The 20,785-nt window shown below is 36.6% G+C and overlaps 1 protein-coding gene across 1 annotated transcript in view; it reads right to left on the reverse strand.

Annotated features, from left to right (window-relative positions):
* dbndd1 (dysbindin domain containing 1) overlaps positions 1-19,965 on the reverse strand; it is a 24,489-nt gene extending 4,524 nt beyond the window's left edge. Inside the window, exons 1-3 of the mRNA XM_038306758.1 lie at positions 19,517-19,965; positions 14,511-14,654; positions 9,317-9,454 (exon numbers count right to left, since the gene is read on the reverse strand). Coding sequence (XP_038162686.1) covers positions 9,317-9,454; positions 14,511-14,654; positions 19,517-19,547 — 313 coding nt within the window. The 5' untranslated portion in view covers positions 19,548-19,965. The remainder of the gene's footprint in view (positions 1-9,316; positions 9,455-14,510; positions 14,655-19,516) is intronic.
* Positions 19,966-20,785: the final 820 nt, after the last annotated feature.

Consider the following 20,785-nt stretch of genomic DNA (forward strand, 5'->3'; position numbering starts at 1 on the left):
CCAAAATCTTTTCCACGTCGCCAGAACCACCAGCAGGATATGGCAAGGCATATACCTCGCTGGACAGATCCATAGTGCCTGAATGCTTCAAGTCTGCCACCGTCATTCCGGTTCCAAAGAAGCCTCAGGTCATTCCGTAAAAATTCAAAAAATATCCACTGGACTTGGTTTTCAAGATTTGAAGACGTTTCGCCACCTCTCCAGGTGGTGAAACGTCTTCAAATCTTGAAAACCAAGTCCAGTGGATATTTTTTGAATTTTTACGGAATGACTATGACCTGGATGACTGAGAACCTTCATCAGCATACAAGCCTCAGGTCAACTCACTCAATGATTACCAGCCTGTCGCACTGACTCCCATCATGATCAAGTCCTTCGAAAGCCTGGTTAAAAAAACACATAATCTCCAGTCTCCCCCCAACATGCAACCCATTCCAGTTCTCCTACTGACGGAACCACTCCACTGAGGATGCCATGTCCTCTTCTCTTCACCTCAGCCTGGCACACCTGGAGGAGAACAACCGCCCACATGCGGATGCTGTTCCTGGACTTCAGTTCAGCTGTAATTGGCTGTTAGACTTCCTCACTAACAGACCTCAATCAGTCCAGCTCAGACAGAACACCTCTAATGTCATCAGTCTAAGCACAGACTCCCCTCAGGGCTGCATCCTGACCTCCCTGCTGTTAGCTCTAATGACACATGACTGCATCCCCAAGTTCACCACCAATCGCATCGTGAAGTTTGCAGACACCACGATGGTGGGCCTCATGAGAGACGACAACAACCTGGACAACAGAGAGGAGGTGGAGCAGCTGGTTTACTGGTGCAAAGATAACAGCCTGATCCGGAATTTGGAGAAAACGAAGATCATCGTTGACTTCAGTAAAAATTTGCCTAACCACGCTCCACTGCTCATCAACAGCTCAGCTGTAGAGATGGTCAGCAGCACCAAATTCCTGGGGGTGCACATCACAGACACCCCCACCTGGACACCACCTCACTGGTCAAAAAGGCACAAAAGTGATTTGGTTTTTAAAAATGGCGCAACCCGGCACCGAATCGAGAAGGACGACCATGCAGAAAGGCATACCAAGGACCAATCACAGCTGCTTTTTGTCTGCGCACTTCCGCTTGAGGTCTGCGCTGGTTTGCGACCATCCAATGTGTAGTCAGGGTTTTTTTGAGGTGTGTGACGACGGTTGCAGAGCCTCTGCGCGGGGGGCGTGGCCAGGCACAGAGACGGATTTGAGGGTTGCAGAGGCTATGCGTCAGAAGAATAAATTAGCCTTAAGATTGGAAGAAGGTGAAGAGTGTAGTGAGAACAGCAGAGAAGATTATCAGGGCTCCTCTTGCCTCCATAAAACACATTTCATCCCAGCGCTGCGTGTCCCAAGCCTGTAACGTTATAAATGACCCCTCACACCCCCAACATGCACTGTTCTCCCTGCTGCCCTCTGGGAAGAGACTACGAAGCATCCGATGAAGGTCCAGCAGATTCCAAACCAGTTTCTTCCAATGCCATTAGACTGATGAATGTTAAATAAAACGGGGGGAAAAAGCTGAATGTAGGAAAAATTGTAAATCATATCTAAGTGTAATGTTTACATTTGATCACTGCACTTTGAGAAATAGAAAATGTCTTGAGAGCTGTACAAAAAGAAATTTTGTTTTGTAACCAATCTGTGTATACAAAATGACAATGAAGTTTGTCCAAGTCTAAGTGTAAGTAAATCGCACCTAATCAAAACAGCTTTTAGATAACAAATAATTCAATTAAAAAAAAAAGCTTAGATACTTCTCAGTGGAAACACAATGACAGGGCCAGGAACCTGCTGCTGAATGGTTTTTCTAAATGCAGCCACACTTTCTCATTAAATAGTCTGAAAATGGATTACTCAATTGATTTTTACTGAGTCATTTGATCACTGCAAATATAACACATGTATTGACTAAAAAGCAATTATCCACTCTAAAAAAGCTCTTATTTAAATGATGTTTTTTAATCAGCAAAAGCTGAACAGTTGCAAATTGACTGCTATGTCATCAGTTACATTCATGCTGCTGCTGAAGTGACAAAGCTCTGCCTGTGGTCGGTTGTGTGTGTGAGCCTAAACTTCATGGTTCATGAAGCTTATTTGAGGATAAAACAAAGGGCAAACCAATGGGACACCATTGTCATTCTTTTGTTGAAAGTCTGTAGAATTGAAAAACCCTTTAAATTATTGTCTGTTTTTTATTTTTTCCCCCGACTGAACATTATTTGCAATATGTCAAAATTTACATAATATAAAATCTGTTACTCTTCAAAAGGAAGTGACTGTGACAAAACAAATTAAAGGAAAAATTTCAGACAGCACAATGTTTGAGTCTAAGAAGACAATGTGCAAAAAATAAATTCCTTGCATTCTGGTTGTGTTTAAATGGCTTGAGAAGGAACAGGCTTTGTTTCCAGAGGGGAAAATCAATTATTTAGGAGCCTCCGTTTAGCTTGAACTCAGTAACCCATCTTTAGCTCCTCCTCCCTTTAACCGTTGTCTCAACCCTGACATGTCCTCAGTGTTTTCCCACCTGATTCATAATTTAGATTGAAAAACACAATTTAGAAAATCTGAATCCACCAAAAATATATTATTTTACGCGTTAAATCATTGGTCTTATTTAGAGTGATATTTGAATGTTACATTTTAAACATATAGACTGACCCTCTGATAGTTTCTTCCATACAGTGCATTGATTATTTCATTAAAACCCTTGTTTAATTAAGCTTGTTTTACTTTTAAGGCCTCCTAAGGCTTTACTATTATTTGACTTCTTGACTGAATTAATCCTGCATATCACTGCATTTCAATTTTACATTTCTATAGCTCTATTAAAATATATATGAAGACTGCTTCCTTATGGACAGCTAATGCTATTGAGCTTCACATCATAAAAAAACAGTAGAAATATAAAACTTTGAATAATGTAATAATAAATCAGGTCACTGTGTTGCACCAGATGACACATCTTATGACAGCAATCCATTTGCCAGCCCCATCTATTTTTTTTAGTCCAAATAAATAATAATAGTCTAATTTGATGTGTTGTTTGTCATCTTCACTCCAATAAACTGATTAATTCTGCCATATATGTTAATAAAGAAACACAGCTGTTGTTGCTGTGAGAGTCAGAATAATGCCAAAGGTTACATAGGGTTACCAGATCATTTATATCTGCTAAATGCCAGAATAATGATATGGTTTATTTCAACAACTTTTCTAAAATGACATAAGTTAAGGTCAAATTATATATACAGTAGGATTGCAATAATTTACTAAAATGGTAAAACTCACATGATGATGTTATAACCTGTATGCTTTTGATTGATTATGCCTTTGCAGTAGTTTGTCATGGTTTTGGTTCTGTTTAGGTTTTCTTTTTTTAGTTTTAATTGGTTTAATTTCCATTTTGTGTTATTGCAGTTGTTTTTGTTTTTTCCTGTTTACCCTCCGTTGCCCCCTTGTGTCAGCTCCCTTATAGATGCTTCCATCCACACCTGTTCCTGTCTTTGTTCAGTCTCCCATTTATACTCCTCCTCTTCAGTCACTGTTAGGTGCTTCCTCGTCATTTCTCATGTGTATCTTCCCTGAAGTCTTCTGGTTTTTGGTTTTCTTTATTTTGATATTTTTGGAGTTTTGCCTCAGTTGCCACCTTTTGGATTTTTAAATTTGCAAGAAACCACTTCAGTCTCTGCATTTGGGTCCTCTTCAAACCTCCACATAACCTGACATAGCTAGGTAGAGGCACACCTGTAGATGTAATTTAAGACAACACTTGAAACACTATGCTATTCTGTGTGACATCATAGGAAAATCAAAAGGAACCAGTCAAGATATCAGAGAGAGCATTGTGGACGACAAGTCTGGTTCATGTTTAATACAATTTACAGATGCTCAAAAAACCCCACTTTCTTCAGTTCAAGCAATTACACAAAGTGTTAACACTAGGAAAATGTCCCATCATAATATTTTTCAGACAATTTGGGTTGCGTGTTTATCAGCCCCAGAACATTTAAAAAAAGATTTAAAAAAAGATACTGTTGCCCTATGGAGTCACAATACATGATCTAATAAGACAAAAGCTGAAGCGTATTGGCATACTGATGGAGGAAATAAAGAAATTATGCTGAAAAGAATATATTAACTGCTAAGTTGCATGATGTCAGCTTCATTTTGTGTGTATTGTTTTCTGCAGGAGATACCGGGTGCACTTTGCAAAATAGTGCATCGTGAGGAAAAGACATATTTTGGAAGCCCTGAAGCAGTAGTCCAAGACACCAGTGAGGGAGTTAAAGCTTGAAAGTTTTATCATCCAAAAGAACCATGACCCAAAGCATACCTCCAGATTAGCAGTGAATCAATTTTAGGACCATAGAGTGTGTGTATTGAAGTGACCATCACAGAGCTCTGATCTCAGTCTCTAAGGACATTTGTGGGCAGAGCTGGAAAGTAAAGTGGCCTAAAGACCTGTCTCTGTAACAGCAAATTGGCCCGAGGTATGATCCACAATTCCTGAAACTACTTAAAACCCAACCTAGAGTTTATTCCATAAATACTAAACATATGTGTACAAACTTCTAAATTTTAATACAGGAGTTGATTGAAAAAAAAAAAAGCATTTTGCAAATATAAATGATGTTTCTTATCATAACTAAGTTAAAAAAAGAGACATTTTATCTGAGTGTTTATTAGACTGTAGAAGTAACAAGTTGATGTCTTTTAAATATACAGTAAATAATTCATTATTAAGAAAATAAATAATTTATACATATCTTGCCATGGTATTTAATTTGTGTTTGCCTTTATTGTCTTAGGCGCCATAAAGTCAAACTGCAAATTTCATTCAGTATGATAACAGATATTTTTTAATAAAAAAGGATATATTTGCTCCCTACAGTTGAACTAAGGTCTATTTCCTCTCTGTTTTAAGTCTGAAATGTTTGATTATCTTTTTTGCCAAAAGATAAATTGTTATTTGGGAGAAGGTGCTGAATTTCATTATTTGCTCAACAGTGCTGAGTAGAAATAATAATAAAAAAAGAAGAAGCATGATTAAACATTTCATGCAGCTACACACGTGTTAGGTGATTTTTAGTTGAGTGACTTCAGCTGTTACTTTGACTTACCGGTACTAAAAAATCTGAACTAATTAATGATGTTGGTCCATGAAGGGTGTAGTTAATGTAAACGTGTTAGATTTTGGTTCAAAGCTTGTTTCTATTCCTTTATTCAAGTAATTCAATAGATACTTTAACATATATTACAGCACTTTTGTTAGCAACGTATGCTTTATTACAAACTCCCTAAGTTCTGTGCAAGAAATATGTCCTTGCATTTCAAACAGCAACATTATGCTCAACGAAAAAAGAACAAAAAAACTTAAGCAAGATCCTTTCACAAAGCTTCAGCAATAAACCAAAAGACGAACAAGGGAAAAGATGAATTTCTTGAAGATAAAGGTGATAATGCTGTTCAAGAAAAATGACTAAAATGCTATTTTTAGTTCTGAGGTGATAGTGAGAGAGAAACAGGAGACTGGATTTACCTCAGTATGTGCTGAATAATCACTGCTTCCTAATTTCAGGGCCAAATCTGGGACTGCAGCTTTAACTTTGTGCAGATGTATGTATATATACCTTCTGATTCATATTAATACGAAAAGCAAGCTTGATTTTTCTAATGTTGAAGATTAAATGCTAGTTCTTTCAGAAAATCATGCCATACCTAAAAAAGGCTACTCCACATTATTTCTCATCGCCTTGACTTTAACACAGAGATGTGTGCTTGGTCCATTTAGAAGAACACCCCTTACAAATTCACCACTTTTTGAATGCCTCAAGTACCAAGTAGCGTGTATGCACAGAGCAACACATGAAAGTTTGATAGTTATTTGATTAAATATAAAAAAAAAAACACATTACAGAGACGTTTTGTAAGTTTTTGCTGATATCTTTAAAATATTCTTTTTATTGGAGCCTCATTATTTGATGAGCAGACTGACACAACAGCAGTTCAGCACCTATTCATCTAGCATTTTTTCCCTGAATATACTTCTGGTTGGAACTTCCCACACTGTTCGGCGGATTTTACTTTCACAAGTGGAGCAGTACGGTTATCGCCATAGTGTCCTACTTGATTTATGCATATAAATAGCTTTATTATAATTATGCAGAGAGTTTTACAGATTATTTGGACACTGCAATGCACGTAGAACAGGAAAGAAAAAAACAGAAAAAAATTAGAAAAGATGCAAGAAAGAGGAGATAAAAGGGATAAAAGGGATTTTCAGTCTGCTTCATCACCTGCAAAGATGTAAAAGAACAGAACAACCAACGTGTTACAAGGAATACAATAAAGTAACACCTAGATACTATCGCTGAAATATAAGTAGTATTATGTAATCTGACATGTATTCTGTGTTACCTGAAGACAAAAATATGGGCTTTCTGTATGGAAGGGAATCTTTCAGTACCTGGAACCAAGCACGTGCAGTTGTTTGTGAGAGTGCACTTTGACAATTGAATACAGGTGCTGGTCATAAAATTAGAATATCATGAAAAAGTAGATTGATTTCAGTAATTCCATTTAAAAAGTGAAACTTGTATATTATATTCATACATTACATACAAACTCATATATTTCAGATGTTTATTTTGTTTAATTTTGATGATTACAAATGACAACAAATGAAAATCTCAAATTCATCATATCAGAAAATTAGAATATTGTGAAAAGGTTCAAAATTGATGGCCCCTGGTGCCACACTCTAATCAGCTAATTAACTCAAACCACCTGCAAAAGCCTTTAAATGGTCTTTCAGTCTAGTTCTATAGGCTACACAATTGTGGGGAAGACTGCTGACTTGACAGTTGTCCAAAAGACGACCATCGACACCTTGCACAAGGAGGGCAAGACACAAAAGGTCATCGCTAAAGAGGCTGGCTGTTCACAGAGCTCAGTGTCCAAGCACATTAATAGAGAGGCGAAGGGAAGGAAAAGATGTGGTCGAAAAAAGTGTACAAGCAAGAGAGATAACCGCACCCTGGAGAGGATTGTGAAACAAAACCCATTCAAAAATGTGGGGGAGATTCACAAAGAGTGGACTGCAGCTGGAGTGAGTGCTTCAAGAACCACCACACACAGACGTATGAAAGACATGGGTTTCTGCTGTCGCATTCCTTGTGTCAAGCCACTCTTGAACCACAGACAGCGTCAGAAGCGTCTTGCCTGGGCTAAAGAGAAACAGGACTGGACTGCTGGTGAGTGGTCCAAAGTCATGTTCTCTGATGAAAGTAAATTTTGCATTTCCTTTGGAAATCAAGGTCCCAGAGTCTGGAGGAAAAGAAGAGAGGCACTTCATCCACGTTGCTTGAAGTCCAGTGTAAAGTTTCCACAGTCAGTGATGGTTTGGGGTGCCATGTCATCTGCTGGTGTTGGTCCATTGTGTTTTCTGAGGTCCAGGGTCAACGCAGCCACATACCAGGAAGTTTTAGAGCACTTCATGCTTCCTGCAGCTGACCAACTTTTTGGAGATGCAGATTTCATTTTCCAACAGGACTTGGCACCTGCACACAGTGCCAAAGCTACCAGTACCTGGTTGAAGGACCATGGTATCCCTGTTCTTAATTGGCCAGCAAACTCTCCTGACCTTAACCCCATAGAAAATCTATGGGGTATTGTGAAGAAGAAGATGCAATACACCAGACCCAACAATTCAGAAGAGCTAAAAGCCACTATTAGAGGAACCTGGGCTATCATAACACCTGAGCAGTGCCACAGACTGATCGACTCCATGCCACGCCGCATTGCTGCAGTAATACAGGCCAAAGGAGGCCCAACTAAATACTGAGTGCTGTACATGCTCATACTTTTCATGTTCATACTTTTCAGTTGGCCAAAATTTCTATAAATCCTTTGTTTTTATTGGTCTTCAGTTATATTCTAATTTTCTGATATGATGAATTTGAGATTTTCATTTGTTGTCATTTGTAATCATCAAAATTAAACAAAATAAACATCTGAAATATATGAGTTTGTATGTAATGTATGAATATAATATACAAGTTTCACTTTTTAAATGGAATTACTGAAATCAATCTACTTTTTCTTGATATTCTAATTTTATGACCAGCACCTGTAGATTGTGCGGATACTCGGAAGTGACCGGCATCCAGTTCAACTCAGACACCAATGACAACTCCATGTAAAGTAAAAAAAAAAAAAAAAGAACAATAAATTAAAACCAGACTGATCAGTGCTCCATTAGATATGAAAAGCTTGTGAGGTTATTTCATAACCAAACCCTGCTTTAAACGTCTCCTCTACTGTCTTTCCTGGCTGGTTGCTTTATTCCCTGGTCTTTATGATATTTTAGTTTTCCAACATTCCCGAACAATCCTCCGAGAGCTTCAGAGAATATCTGTATTATCTGTATTGGATGACTTATAAAAGGCTTTGAATACACTGGATTTTTAAGGAGATTTTGAATAATGATGGATAAACAAAAATCTATTTCATATTTTTTGGATTTTTAACAGCAAAGAAAACCTGATGTATAACTTTCCTGTATCATCATCATCATCATCATCATCATCATCATCATCATCATCATCATCATCATCATCATCATCATCATCATCATCATCATCATCATCATCATAACCTAGTGTGTGTTGGTCTTCCTCATTTAACACCAGTGATACACAAGTTTAAAGGGCAATGTGAAAAAGTTATTGGGAAATTAACATGTCAAGTCACTGTAATTAGTTAACATACTCGGCAAAAGGAACCTCTGAAAAAAAAAACCCCCAAAGAACTCACCAAAAAATATGTAGCCTACAAACCATGACCTTTGAGTTTATTATTGCTTGACAAGTTTTATGGATCCTGCTGACATGATTATTTACATCTCACTGAAACACGTATACAGATTATTTAGTATCCCTGATTCATTATTATTGACTCTTTACATTTAATTCATATTTTATTAATTTACGGTACTCAAACTGTGCAACCAAACAATCAAATACCAGATGAATTTGTTAGTTGAAAATGTAAAAAAAAACTTAAGGAGGAATTAATATATTTCTAGGCCCTGTAATTACTCTGCATATTTAAACTTTTTCTTTTTCCAATAGAGCTCCACTCTATTATAGATGACCTGTTTTCCCTCTTTAGGAAAACTGATCAGCTTTAATCATGAAACTTGTTTATCTCTTTCAGTTACCTCCTAATCCATCATGTTTACTGTAGGACCGTTTCATTTCGAAGGCCTTACCTGCTGGGGACTCTCTGTGATTTTCCTCATCAGAGTCAGCAAATACTTCTGCCAGCTCTTGGTCAGACATGTCAGTCAGCTCCGTCAGGTCCAGCAGGTCAAAGTGGACCTCCAGAGATGACACACTGCTCAGAGGTTCTGTTGGGAACCAGGACAAAACCAACATGCCTTTAGACAAATAAAGGTATTAAAAGTAGAAAGGTTATTAAAAAGAAATGTTAGCTGATTTCTTTCACATTCTGGGTAAACACCCTCTAAATAATTCCCAGTAGATTTGTTGAATCTCTCCTTTGTTTCAGCTTCACGCCTGTGTTTGTGACTAAAACCTGGAAATAAGGAGCTGGAAGAGATGAAAATAGCAACATCTTTAATATGCCACTACATCATTTTTCTCCTGGTTAAAGTGCAGCTGTTCATTTTATCACAAAAGCTTGTTCTTCAGCAGGTCAAATGTTCTTCTGCTGCACCCAGCAGGGTCATAATTACATGTAGCGTGCATGACTCAGCACTCCGACCAGGCCTAAAGGGAAGTCACACTGTTAATGCACGACAACTTCATACATACGGTGCTGCAAGTCCAAAAGCAATCAGTTAAGATCATTAAAGTGTGCTTTGTAGGATAAATCCTTGTAAAAACGTTATCTACATATAAATGCATAAATGCCTTGTAGAAATAAAAAAAAGATATAAAGAAATAATACAATATAAACAGTACCAAAAAAAACAATATATTAATATTATATTATATTATATTTTATTATATTATATTTATTATATTAAATATTAATATAAATAAATAAATAAATAAAACCTCTCTTTGTCTTCAGCTTCCATGCAGAAAAAATCAATACTGTGGATCAAACCTGACCAATATTTGAACTTGTTCTAAACATTTAAAACCCTTCATAAAGAGTTCCTGCCGGTCCTTAAGTGTTTCCAACCTTCTATTACATTAAATCTCATTAATTGTTGTACTTTGTTAAGAATTTTTTTTAAGAATTCAATAAAATCCCTTTGTTTTCCATTTTTTTCCTTATCTCTTGTTTTGTTGTTGTATTTATATAAACTGGTCCCTTGACAGGAATGTATATATGATCCTTTATATATGATCCTTTCATAGTTATGTACTCTCTCTTCAAACTTTGCTTTTGCTTGAAAATGCCAATGTGGAAATGTCAAGAAAATGTGACTGCAAAGTTCAACTTTAGCTAATTTTACTAAAACTTATGGAAGGCAATTAAAGGAGCCTTCGTGCTGCAAATTAATCAAGTGATGCCTAGCTATGAAGCCAGGATATTTGACTTTTTATGATTTAATGATTGTGTGCCACATAAATAAATGGCATTATATAAATATGTTTCTATATAGAATCCAGAGTTGTCAAAGAAACACAGAATTTTGTTATGTTTTCATAATTTATTCAACAACAGTTCACCTAATGAGGTCCAAAGCAAAGCTTTCAGCCCAACTTGGAGAGGAGAGCAAATGGAGATTGGCCAAATGAAAGCTGCTATTATCCTGTCTGCTTGCTGCTTTCAAGGCTGTTTCCTGCTGAAGAGGCAAAGCCAAACCTCCTACTGCTCTATTTGTCTCCTGTACCTAATTTCCTTTATCCTCCAACAAACAGTCCCAGTATTGTTTCACAGGAGATAATTTGTCATTCAAAAACAGCCTAGTCAATGACTTACTGTAGGTGTAAAACACATCAAGTACATTCAACACATGGTTTTGTGGGAGACACATAGAAAATAAACTAGCAAAATGTAATAACAAGAAAGTATAGACATATAATAGACAGATTTTATTATTTCCAACTATTTCCAGTGATTTTTTTAAGTAACAGTTGCAACACTTTTTTCTCTTCTCTCAATTACCCTACACCAAGCATTTCTTTCTATATTAAACTTACATCTCTCTGCTAATTGCCAATACCATTTAAATATGATTACATGGGGGCATATATATATATATTTTTTTTAATTTTTATTTAACCTTTTTTTAACCAGGGAAAAATCCCATTGAGATTAAAACCTCTTTTTCGAGGGAGTTTTGGCCAAGAATAAAAAACATATCAAGTAAAACAATTACAGATTGTTGAGGCTGCTTGAAATTCTTTCACTTTCAACTTAAAAGCATTTAAAGATAAAAACTCAGTCAATTTCCAGTTTGGCAAAATTAATAAAAAAAATTATAAAAAAAAAATCAAAATTCAAAATTAATTAAAAAAATCAAAAAGCAATTTTTCCTTTTGTTTTAGTGAGTGTATTCTCATATTGTTTATGCAACTTTAATAACAAAAAAAACTGATACACTGGGCTCTCAGAAAATTTAACATACACATCCTAAAAGGAAACATGAAAATTTAAAAACGTTTTAAACACTCCTTTTACTAAACAACCTAAATTAACATGGCACACACAACATATATCAAAAGGCAGTTTTGAAATAAAAGAAAAAATGTTTTTAAATTATTTTAAGGGCACAGACATCCTAAAAACCTGTTAAACATTTTTTAAAAATACTTTTTGTAATTGGACATATGTATCGAATGTTTCAAATGTCCCCAGAAGATGTCTTTTATTTAATTTACTGAGAAGGACTTGATAGCTTTTACCTTTTTTGGTAGGTAAGTGGAAATTAGAGGCAATGAAACATAAAGAGAGTTGTGGGGGAGGAGATAAAAAGTAAAGCAGGAGAAGAGGGATAATGCAGAAAGTAGGGAGTGACGTGCTTCCAGGGAGAATCTAAATTCAAACAATAACATATTAAAGTGAAACAATGGGAATAAGAAATTATGCTGCAAGGTTCCTCAATTCTTGCTTTATAATTCCCAATTATCTGCACTTCCTTTTCAGCCTTTTCTCCTGCATCTTCTTTTTAAGCATCCCCCATCCCCCTCACCTCTTAAATTATTGATCAGTGCTATTTCACTCCCAGGCTGAAACAACTGCCTCATCTCAAAAGATGATCAGAGGAACCCCTGAGATCTGATTGCGGGGGAAATCCTGCTAAGACACGTCTCATGCCTAAAAAACCCGAAAGGATTTTTTGCCTGAAGCAAATGTAAATGAAGTACAGCATTTTCTTGCCCCTCTCTGCATGAAAAAATATTGTAACCACTGAGAAAGCCTCAAGCTAATTTTATTAAGAAAAATACGTGTTTTTAGACTCAAACTGAACCAGTTCTCTCTTAATTTTTTGCAAAAATAATTCTTACTTTTCTGCTTTTATAAAAAGTAACCAAAACATTTATGCAGCACTATGGTAAGACTTTCAGTTATTTATTCATGTCTTTGTGTCGAAGATTTACATAATTTTGTCTTATATATATAACAGATTTACTGGGTCTAAATGTAAAGTAATTTGGGGCATTTTATAAAATATTAACTTTTGATTGTGCTTTACTCTGCTGTTTTGTACGTTGCATTTATACTGTAATGAAACGTGTATAATGTGCTACTGCACTTTCCCTTGGTGCCAGTTTAAGAACACAATACAGGATTTGATTAGGGTAGGATTAGGGTAAGGTTTAGGACTCTATATGTAATCCATAAATGCCTCAATTGTTTACTGAAGTCTTATCCACTAAAGGGATGCTTGTGATGCACAGACAAAGCTGATCTACAAAACAAGCTCTCCTTGAATTGGATCTGATCTTTACACAATCAATTGTGTAACAACAGGTAACCCTATATACAGTATTTACCATCTTGCAAGGTTCAAACTCACAGAAATATTCATGGTTATTGTCACTCAAAGGTGCCATGGGTGCATTTCCAGATGAAGGAGAATCTTCCACGTATGTGCGTACGCTACTGCACTGTCAGAAATGGAAAGAGTGAAGACATGTTGTCTATTGACCAAAGCTACTTCTGAGCTGCTACAAAAACAAAGGGCTGACTTTAAGCCAGTCTGAGGTAGAAGATATGCCATATTTCATATTCGAAAAACTCATTGTAACAATTTATTGCCTCTTGATGGATCATACCATTAAGAGGCACAATCACACACTGCAAAAAATCTAAATCTAGATAAGGTATTTTTCTTAAAATAAGTGCATTTATTCTTGAATTGAGGAGGTAAAAGAGACATTTTGACAATGGAACAAGACAATTTACCCTTAAAATAAGAAAACACAATTGCATTGCCTTATTTCAAGTCCATATTATATAATTATCCTATATTAAGAGTAAAATTACTCATTCCATTGGCAAACTATCTCATTTACCTGCTCAAATTAAGGGTAAATACACTTAATTTAAGAATTTTTTACTTATTTCTAGATCGTTTTTGCAGTGCAGTTAAAGTTGTATCCTCGGGTAGTTTTTGGGTTGTGGTATCAAGCAGTACTGGATTCATTTTTGAGGTAGGAGAGTCGTGGGGCTGTCCGGCTGCTTCTTATAAGACAAAAAACAACAGCTTTTGTGCAGCTGATGTTGGGCGAATCCCATATACCATTCTGGCCTGTTAGTATCTCAGAGTCATCTTAGAAACCATACCCTGATAATGATTTTCTTACTTCACACTAACAGCTGCTTTCACTTCCCCTCTGTCTTTATCTTGATACCAATAGACTTTAAATTAATGATATCTTGGTGCATAGCTTCTAGTTAGATTCAGGAAACACTGACAAATGTCACTGAAATTAATTATTCAGAAAATAAGTCAAACTTTCCAGGCATCTGGGATACCTTATATTCTGTCTCAAAGCTAATATAGTGTTTCTTTTTTTTTAATCCGGCCCATCTTCCTCTGCCTGATTGCCCTCACCTGTCTCACCATATAATCTGACCTGCCAGGTTATAAGGCTAGTTAATGTGCAGCTTCAAATCCCAGAGACAGGAATGTGAGCCTCTGACTGTTTGGTTAGTGAAGCAGATAAAAGTGGCCTTGTTGTCACTCATGTAGCCTCTGTATTTTCAGGGGCTGTGCTTCGGTGGCCTGGAGGATTGGCGGCAAATATACACAAGCCTCTCTGTGGCACAATAAGTCCTTTCAGATAAAACTGTGTCACAGCACTCTCTGCGACTGGTAGAGCAGAATACTTAAAGTACACAGAGATGGTCAAAACTGAAAAATGTTGCAGCTTTATGGAAAGTTTCACGATTGAAAAGTCCATGTGATTTCGTTCTTGTTTATAAATGTTTTATAGATGCCATGGCATCTTCTCTTTACCGGTTTTTCTGTCACTTACGTCTCTTCTCGCTGATGTGCAGCAGGCTGGCAGTGTGGCCTGACAAGCTGCCCTCTCCCTCCCCTGGATGGTGCTGGAACAGCTCCTTGGATAGATCACCTGAGCTGGATGGCTTCAGCAGCTTCTGGATGTCTTTGTTGGGCTCTAGCATAGGGAGGGAGGGGAAGCAAAGTTATCAAACTATATAATCATAATCTTTTTAATAAAAATATATTAGACAATTTTTCTTTCAGGTTTATCACTTATTATTAAACTGAAACTAAGTTTTCAGCCCATTTTAGCCAATTTGTAAAGCATATGTAAAGGGAACATTTTGTGTTCTTTGCATGCCTAGATCCAACATAGTCAAGATTCTGAGCTGAGGGTTTTAGAAGATATCAGCTTCCACAATTATACCTTAATTAAAAACATTAAAATTTTAAATAAAGTTTGTACTACTAAGATTGTACTACAATTATCATACAACAATGGAAAAAACAGTTGGCATGCTTGACTGGGCACCCATACCAAGAGCCACAATCCCATATTTATGCCTTTCATGACATACAAAACACTTGCATTATGTTGACTTTTTGTTTTTATTTTTACAATAATAAAATATAGGAAACATAATATCTTAATGGCCCTATTCTGTGACCAAAATGGTGTTGGAAAGACAGAGGGATCGATGGAATAACTGGGAAGTGTTTCAACAAAAACCAGACTCTAATCACACAAGCACTGTGATTTATGGGACCATTTAGCATCAGTGTAGTACTGCATGAAAGTGCACAGAAATTTCAGAGGCAAAATGTCATCACTTTTACTTTCAACACTGTAGGTTCTTGTTAGTTATGTCTGACAAAAAGGAAGAAGAAACTATTTCATTTTAAAAGAATGGGTATTTTGCTTTGACAGAGCTATGGTAAAAAACACTTAGGGATCAAATTAAAAACAAAAATCAGGCATATTTTGTCATTGCATTAATTGGATTATTGTACATAACATTATTGGCAATGCTGGATTGAACTGTCTGCTCAGCCGTTAATAACCAAAATGTGGTGAAACGCTTAAGAAAACTGTTGCGACATCAATGTGACACAATGATAATATTATCATGATGATGGAGCATAAAGTCAGTTTTAGGCACTTTATTTTAAGCATGTGTTTCATCTTCAAACGTGACATTCATCAGGATCCAGCCACATTCATTACGCTCTACTGAAATGTTTGTTGAGCAAATAGTTAAAACATTTCTAACCTCCTTCACATGACCTATTAACAGGCTTTAAAGTCTCTAAATAGAAGGAACTTAAAATAGCACATTTTTCTTTTAGGAGTTAACACCTTGCAGAGGTCAAGCTTGATCAAGGTCAAGACATCAAATGTTTCACAGCTAAAAACAAAGGTTGCATTAGGGTGCTACGCAATCTATAGATATATAGGAATGTGGACAGTTGCTTGAAAAGCATTTAAAGACAGCACAATAATATAAATAATCAGAAATCACTGCTTCAGTTTTAAATGAAAAATGATCAGACCTTTAGGACTGTTGCAATGGAGTGTGGGAGTGCAGCAGATGGGCCTCTCCAGATGGCAGCCACCATTCCTACAGTCAGTATATATTCAAATTTTTTTGAATTTCTGGAAAGAGATAACTGAATGCATAACTGCCTGTGTTAGGAGGAACCTTCTCTGATATCCCTCAGAGAACCATTGGGAATCACTGGGTATCGATTTATTTCTCCACTTTGGAGCCACAGCCTGAAAGGCTTCAGCTTAACCTCTGTGGTTGGAATGAAATGTTTATTCAATATTTAGACACCAGAATGGGTTTCAGTTTACAAAGCATCTAATCTAACCAGGCAGCTATCCATAAAAAGCTGCATTATGGTTAACGAAAAAGGATTATTGAATTAGAATATACTTATGAATATGTCAGTGATGAATTAAAGCGATGTCCAAGCATTACACTGTTTAGGAAAGACTTAAAGTGGTTGATGTTATAAATAAATATCAGTTGGAAGAAGGAATGTGAACATTTTGTTGGTGGTTGTACATAGGTCTATATATATTTTCACAATTGTTGTGGCTGTGAAAGCTGTTGATAACAGTTGTATGAATGAAGATGTGTGTTGGCAAACATGGATGTGAATTTGTAGGTTTATATGTACATACATTAATTTATTTACTCTATTAGTTGACGTTGGACTAATATGGACTCATAACTAAAGCAGGAATGGGAATGACTTTGTTAAGGACTATAGGAAGAAGTGGTATGATTAGATAAGTTTCAAATCCTCATCCCCCTTGCAGACATAAACATGAAATTATGTACACAATCTTATTATTTACACATGTATAATTAATTATACATAATATACATGTTCAAACGTAATTTTCTGCCTGAAATGAAGCTTTTCTGACTTCTGCATTGTTCATGACTAACTATCTATTGTTTAATAACTAACTATCTATTGTTTAATGGCATTCCAACACATCCAGTGTTCAAACCTACACTGGTTTTAAATGATTTAGGCCTTCAAGCATAACATAGCAATTGTTACAGAGACAGTGAGATTAGGGCTAAACAATTAATCTGATTTAATTGTGATTTATCGATTATTGAGATACTTGTCAATTAATTTAGTAATTGAATAATAATTTACTAGAGAATAGAGACTCTAAAACATGCCTTTTGCTAACAGAGAAACCCACTGAGAGCAGTAATTATACCAAGATTGTAAAAAAAATATATAAACATTTAGCATTTATGATGAAAAAAACATTTCCGTCTGGCAAAATGCTCTATCCAGAACACTTGAAGTGTTGGGGAGTGTTAGCCTAGTGGGTTAGAGCAGTGCGCTTATGCTCTGAGAAGGTTGCAAGTATCTGGTTTGATTCCCACGCCTGCACTCTGGGTTCCTGAGCAAGACCCTTAATCCCACAATGTTTCCTGGTTGCTGCACAGTGGCGGCCAACTGCTCCCCAACGGGAATGGGTCAAATGCAAAGAGTTCCTTTCTCCTTTCTCTGTGAGATCAATAAAGTTCTATTTCTATCATTTTTTTTTTTCAAGTGGAAAAGTTAGTTTCACATGGTTTGATTTGGTATAAAGTCTTCTTAAAAGAATATTTGGCTATCTGATTGTTAATTGAAAAAAATATCGACAGATTAATCGTTTTGCAAAATAATCGTCAGTTGCAGCCCTAATTGAGATAGTCCCAATATCATCTGCAAAAAGCGAAAGAGAAGTTTATTTAGCTTATCCAGCCACCAGCAGATGAAGAAGCTTGAGTGTTGTGTTGGTGTCGTACAAATGAAGACAAAGCTGGCTTTTATATGTGTGTCTTTCTCTGCTAATGACTTTGTTGGTCTACTGCTGCTGTCCCTGCAAAAAGCTAATCCAGAACATATTATGGAACAAGAACAGATGTATGCGGGTGGGGGGTTGGGGATAATGATCTACAGTGGGATTCTTTCCTGGGGATAAGTTGAATTTCGCCTTGGATTAACAGATCAACTGTAGGACAAGAAGGACAAATAAACATACCCCATGGTGCCATACTGGGAAGGATTTTTTTCCTGTATTCTCAATGTACATATATATTTATTTGTTTGGCTTTGTGTTTGATTATGTAAAGCATAACCCAGCAAACATACTTCATGTAACTGTCAGAAATGTTTAAAAAGTAAATTTTTAGTCATAGTCAGAAATGTTTCCTTTCTTAAGAAAGTAAAGGCCACATGGCAAAGGAAATATACTACATCCTACGAGGAATTATAAACGTTATTCACAAAAAGATAGTTACAAAACACTAAAAGGCATAGTGGAGGATTTTCGTGATTTTTTTATAAGACCTGCACTCTCCACTTAAAAAAAAAATGCACATGCACAACCCCGTACCCATTCCCTAGAGGGAAGTCTATTAAACCCGTGCAAGAGCATGCTCAAGCCCATTTCTCCTGGTGCACGCTCTGTTTAAGACTTGCTGTTTTCATTACTCATACAAGCTTACATATTGTAAGCTATGTTTGGTTTAAAGTACAGTCCCTTTATACAATTTTAGAATTTTATTTTATTGGGTTAACACAATGTTGAAAAGCCTCAAGAGGGACTATAAATTAGCTGCTGCTCATAGGTCCATTTAAACACAATAATGACTTTGTAACATTTGCTGCTAACTCCAGTTGCTTGTGAATGGCTACTGAACAATTAGACATTTTTGTGCAAACCACACCTATTTGTTGCACCAGTTGTGTAGCCACTTTTAACTTTTAGATTTTAATACTTGTTTTAGATATTTGTTTTAGAAATTCTAATTGCAGTGTGGTTCAAATAATTTTTTCCCGAAAAATATGTACAGTTAATTTCAGCAATCCTACATGTTCTTAATGAGGGATGATTTACGGAGCAAGAATGTTCAGTTGTTCAAAACAATAATTTTGGTGCTACGTTTTATTTTTATTCCATAAATAAAAACTCAGTTCACTGGAAATCTTCCTTTTATTCATCACATCTTGATGGGCGTGTCACTGAGGGCTCATATGCTATCTATAACAAACGTATGCTACACACATATGCATTTGTAAACTAATCACTTTTAATTGTATTTCTGTGCAAAAGCCTCAATAAAGCTTAACTCAGTAGCACCACAGTACCTCCTTCTCTGGGTGGCTTTTACACAAAGACCATTCTATCGTTCAACCATTTGTGTTTCAGCAGTCCGGCTTTTGCATGGTTGACCTCCAGTAAGCTGATTTCAAAAGAACATACAATTAAACTGTGTGAATAGACAAAAAGAAATTCATTGTAAAGAAATAATGACAACTGATCAACTCTTCAAGAGTTGCTTAAGACCATAGACCTAAAAGAGAAACTCACACAGTGTAAATGAGGATGTAAAAAAAGAACTTAAGATGTTTTTAACCCAAGTCTCATGAAGTGGGATGGATAGAATAGGATTTTGTGCCAACCCTGTTCACAGCTGTGATATCAAATAGAAAGAAGAGGAAAATGGCTCTTACCTGGGCTCCCTGCCCCTCCCTGTGCCTCCATGCAGCTCTTCAGCTTCTCACCACACCAGCATTGGGGAGAGGAGGACACAAATGGGGAAGGGGGATGTATGCAAGTGAGTGTGCATAGGAGAGAATAAAGAGGGGGGTGGTGGAGGTGGGTGGACACAGAGAGACCTAGGTTCTGAAATGACTCTGTTCCACCCTTTTTTCTTTTTGTCTACAGCTGTTAGAATTGTTCCAGACAGGAGATGTGCAGTTCCTCCTCCAGCTCAGTCCACCTGTCCCACTCTTCCATCAGAGCAATGTGAAGTCTGCACTGCAGACAAGGAAGTCTGGAAACAGCAACATCACACCAGATTTATCAGCCACTCGCTTTGGGAAACGCAGCATTGTGAGGTTTGGCTCTGTGCAGAAAACACAGAAAGATCCAGAGCTAAGAGGGGAGAGAAACAGAAAAAGGGGAGGGCTGGGCTGGCACACAGCCCAGACTGCAAGAGAGAGAGAGAGAGAGAGAGAGAGAGAGAGAGAGAGAGAGAGAGAGAGAGAGAGAGAGAGAGAGAGAGAGAGAGAGAGAGAGAGAGTGGGGGGGTCAGGGAGGGCTGTGGACCACTGGAGATGGGAAGCTGGTTCTTAGGGTGTCAGTATAGACATGTGTGAGGGTGGCACACAAATCCATAATTCAAGGCAAAATGACACACCCAGTCTTGTCAGATAGTAGTGTATGGAATACAGGAAATTAAGACATGACATTTAGATGACAGTAAAGCACGATTCACTGCAACAAAGGTGGTTTTATAAAGGGGTTAAAAAAAAATCCCACACCTTTAGATAAGAAGGAAATGGTGCCTCCCTATTCCTAGTTAAATTGGCTGTTACAGCCTGCCCCCTACTGGACGAATAATGCAATTTCACAATGTCTACAGCATAAGGGTTTATTTATCAACCTCTTTGAATAAAGCCAGAAAGATTTGGAGGAAGTTTTCTTTGTAGGAAAAAATGGAGCATTAGTCAAGTTTTTTTTTTCAGTTCAAAATAGAGAAACTGGTATAATGGATATTAGATGGTTTAATTAGTCAAGCACATTTTTTGTAAAGCAGATGAGTGATGTGAGAGCTTTTATTTCCAATAAAAAACGTAATCTGCTTTTTTACCTCGTTCTGGGGCTAGTTTTAAATACCAATCTTTTTCAGATCAAGGTAATGTTTTCAGTCTTTATTGGAGTTGTGCCCTTAAGTTTACAAATTAAGAGATGCCTGACTGTAACTTTTGCCAAGCACA

The sequence above is a fragment of the Cyprinodon tularosa genome, unplaced genomic scaffold (assembly GCF_016077235.1).
Source record: "Cyprinodon tularosa strain WSP-4 unplaced genomic scaffold, ASM1607723v1 ctg59, whole genome shotgun sequence".
In the NCBI taxonomy this organism is placed as follows: domain Eukaryota; kingdom Metazoa; phylum Chordata; class Actinopteri; order Cyprinodontiformes; family Cyprinodontidae; genus Cyprinodon; species Cyprinodon tularosa.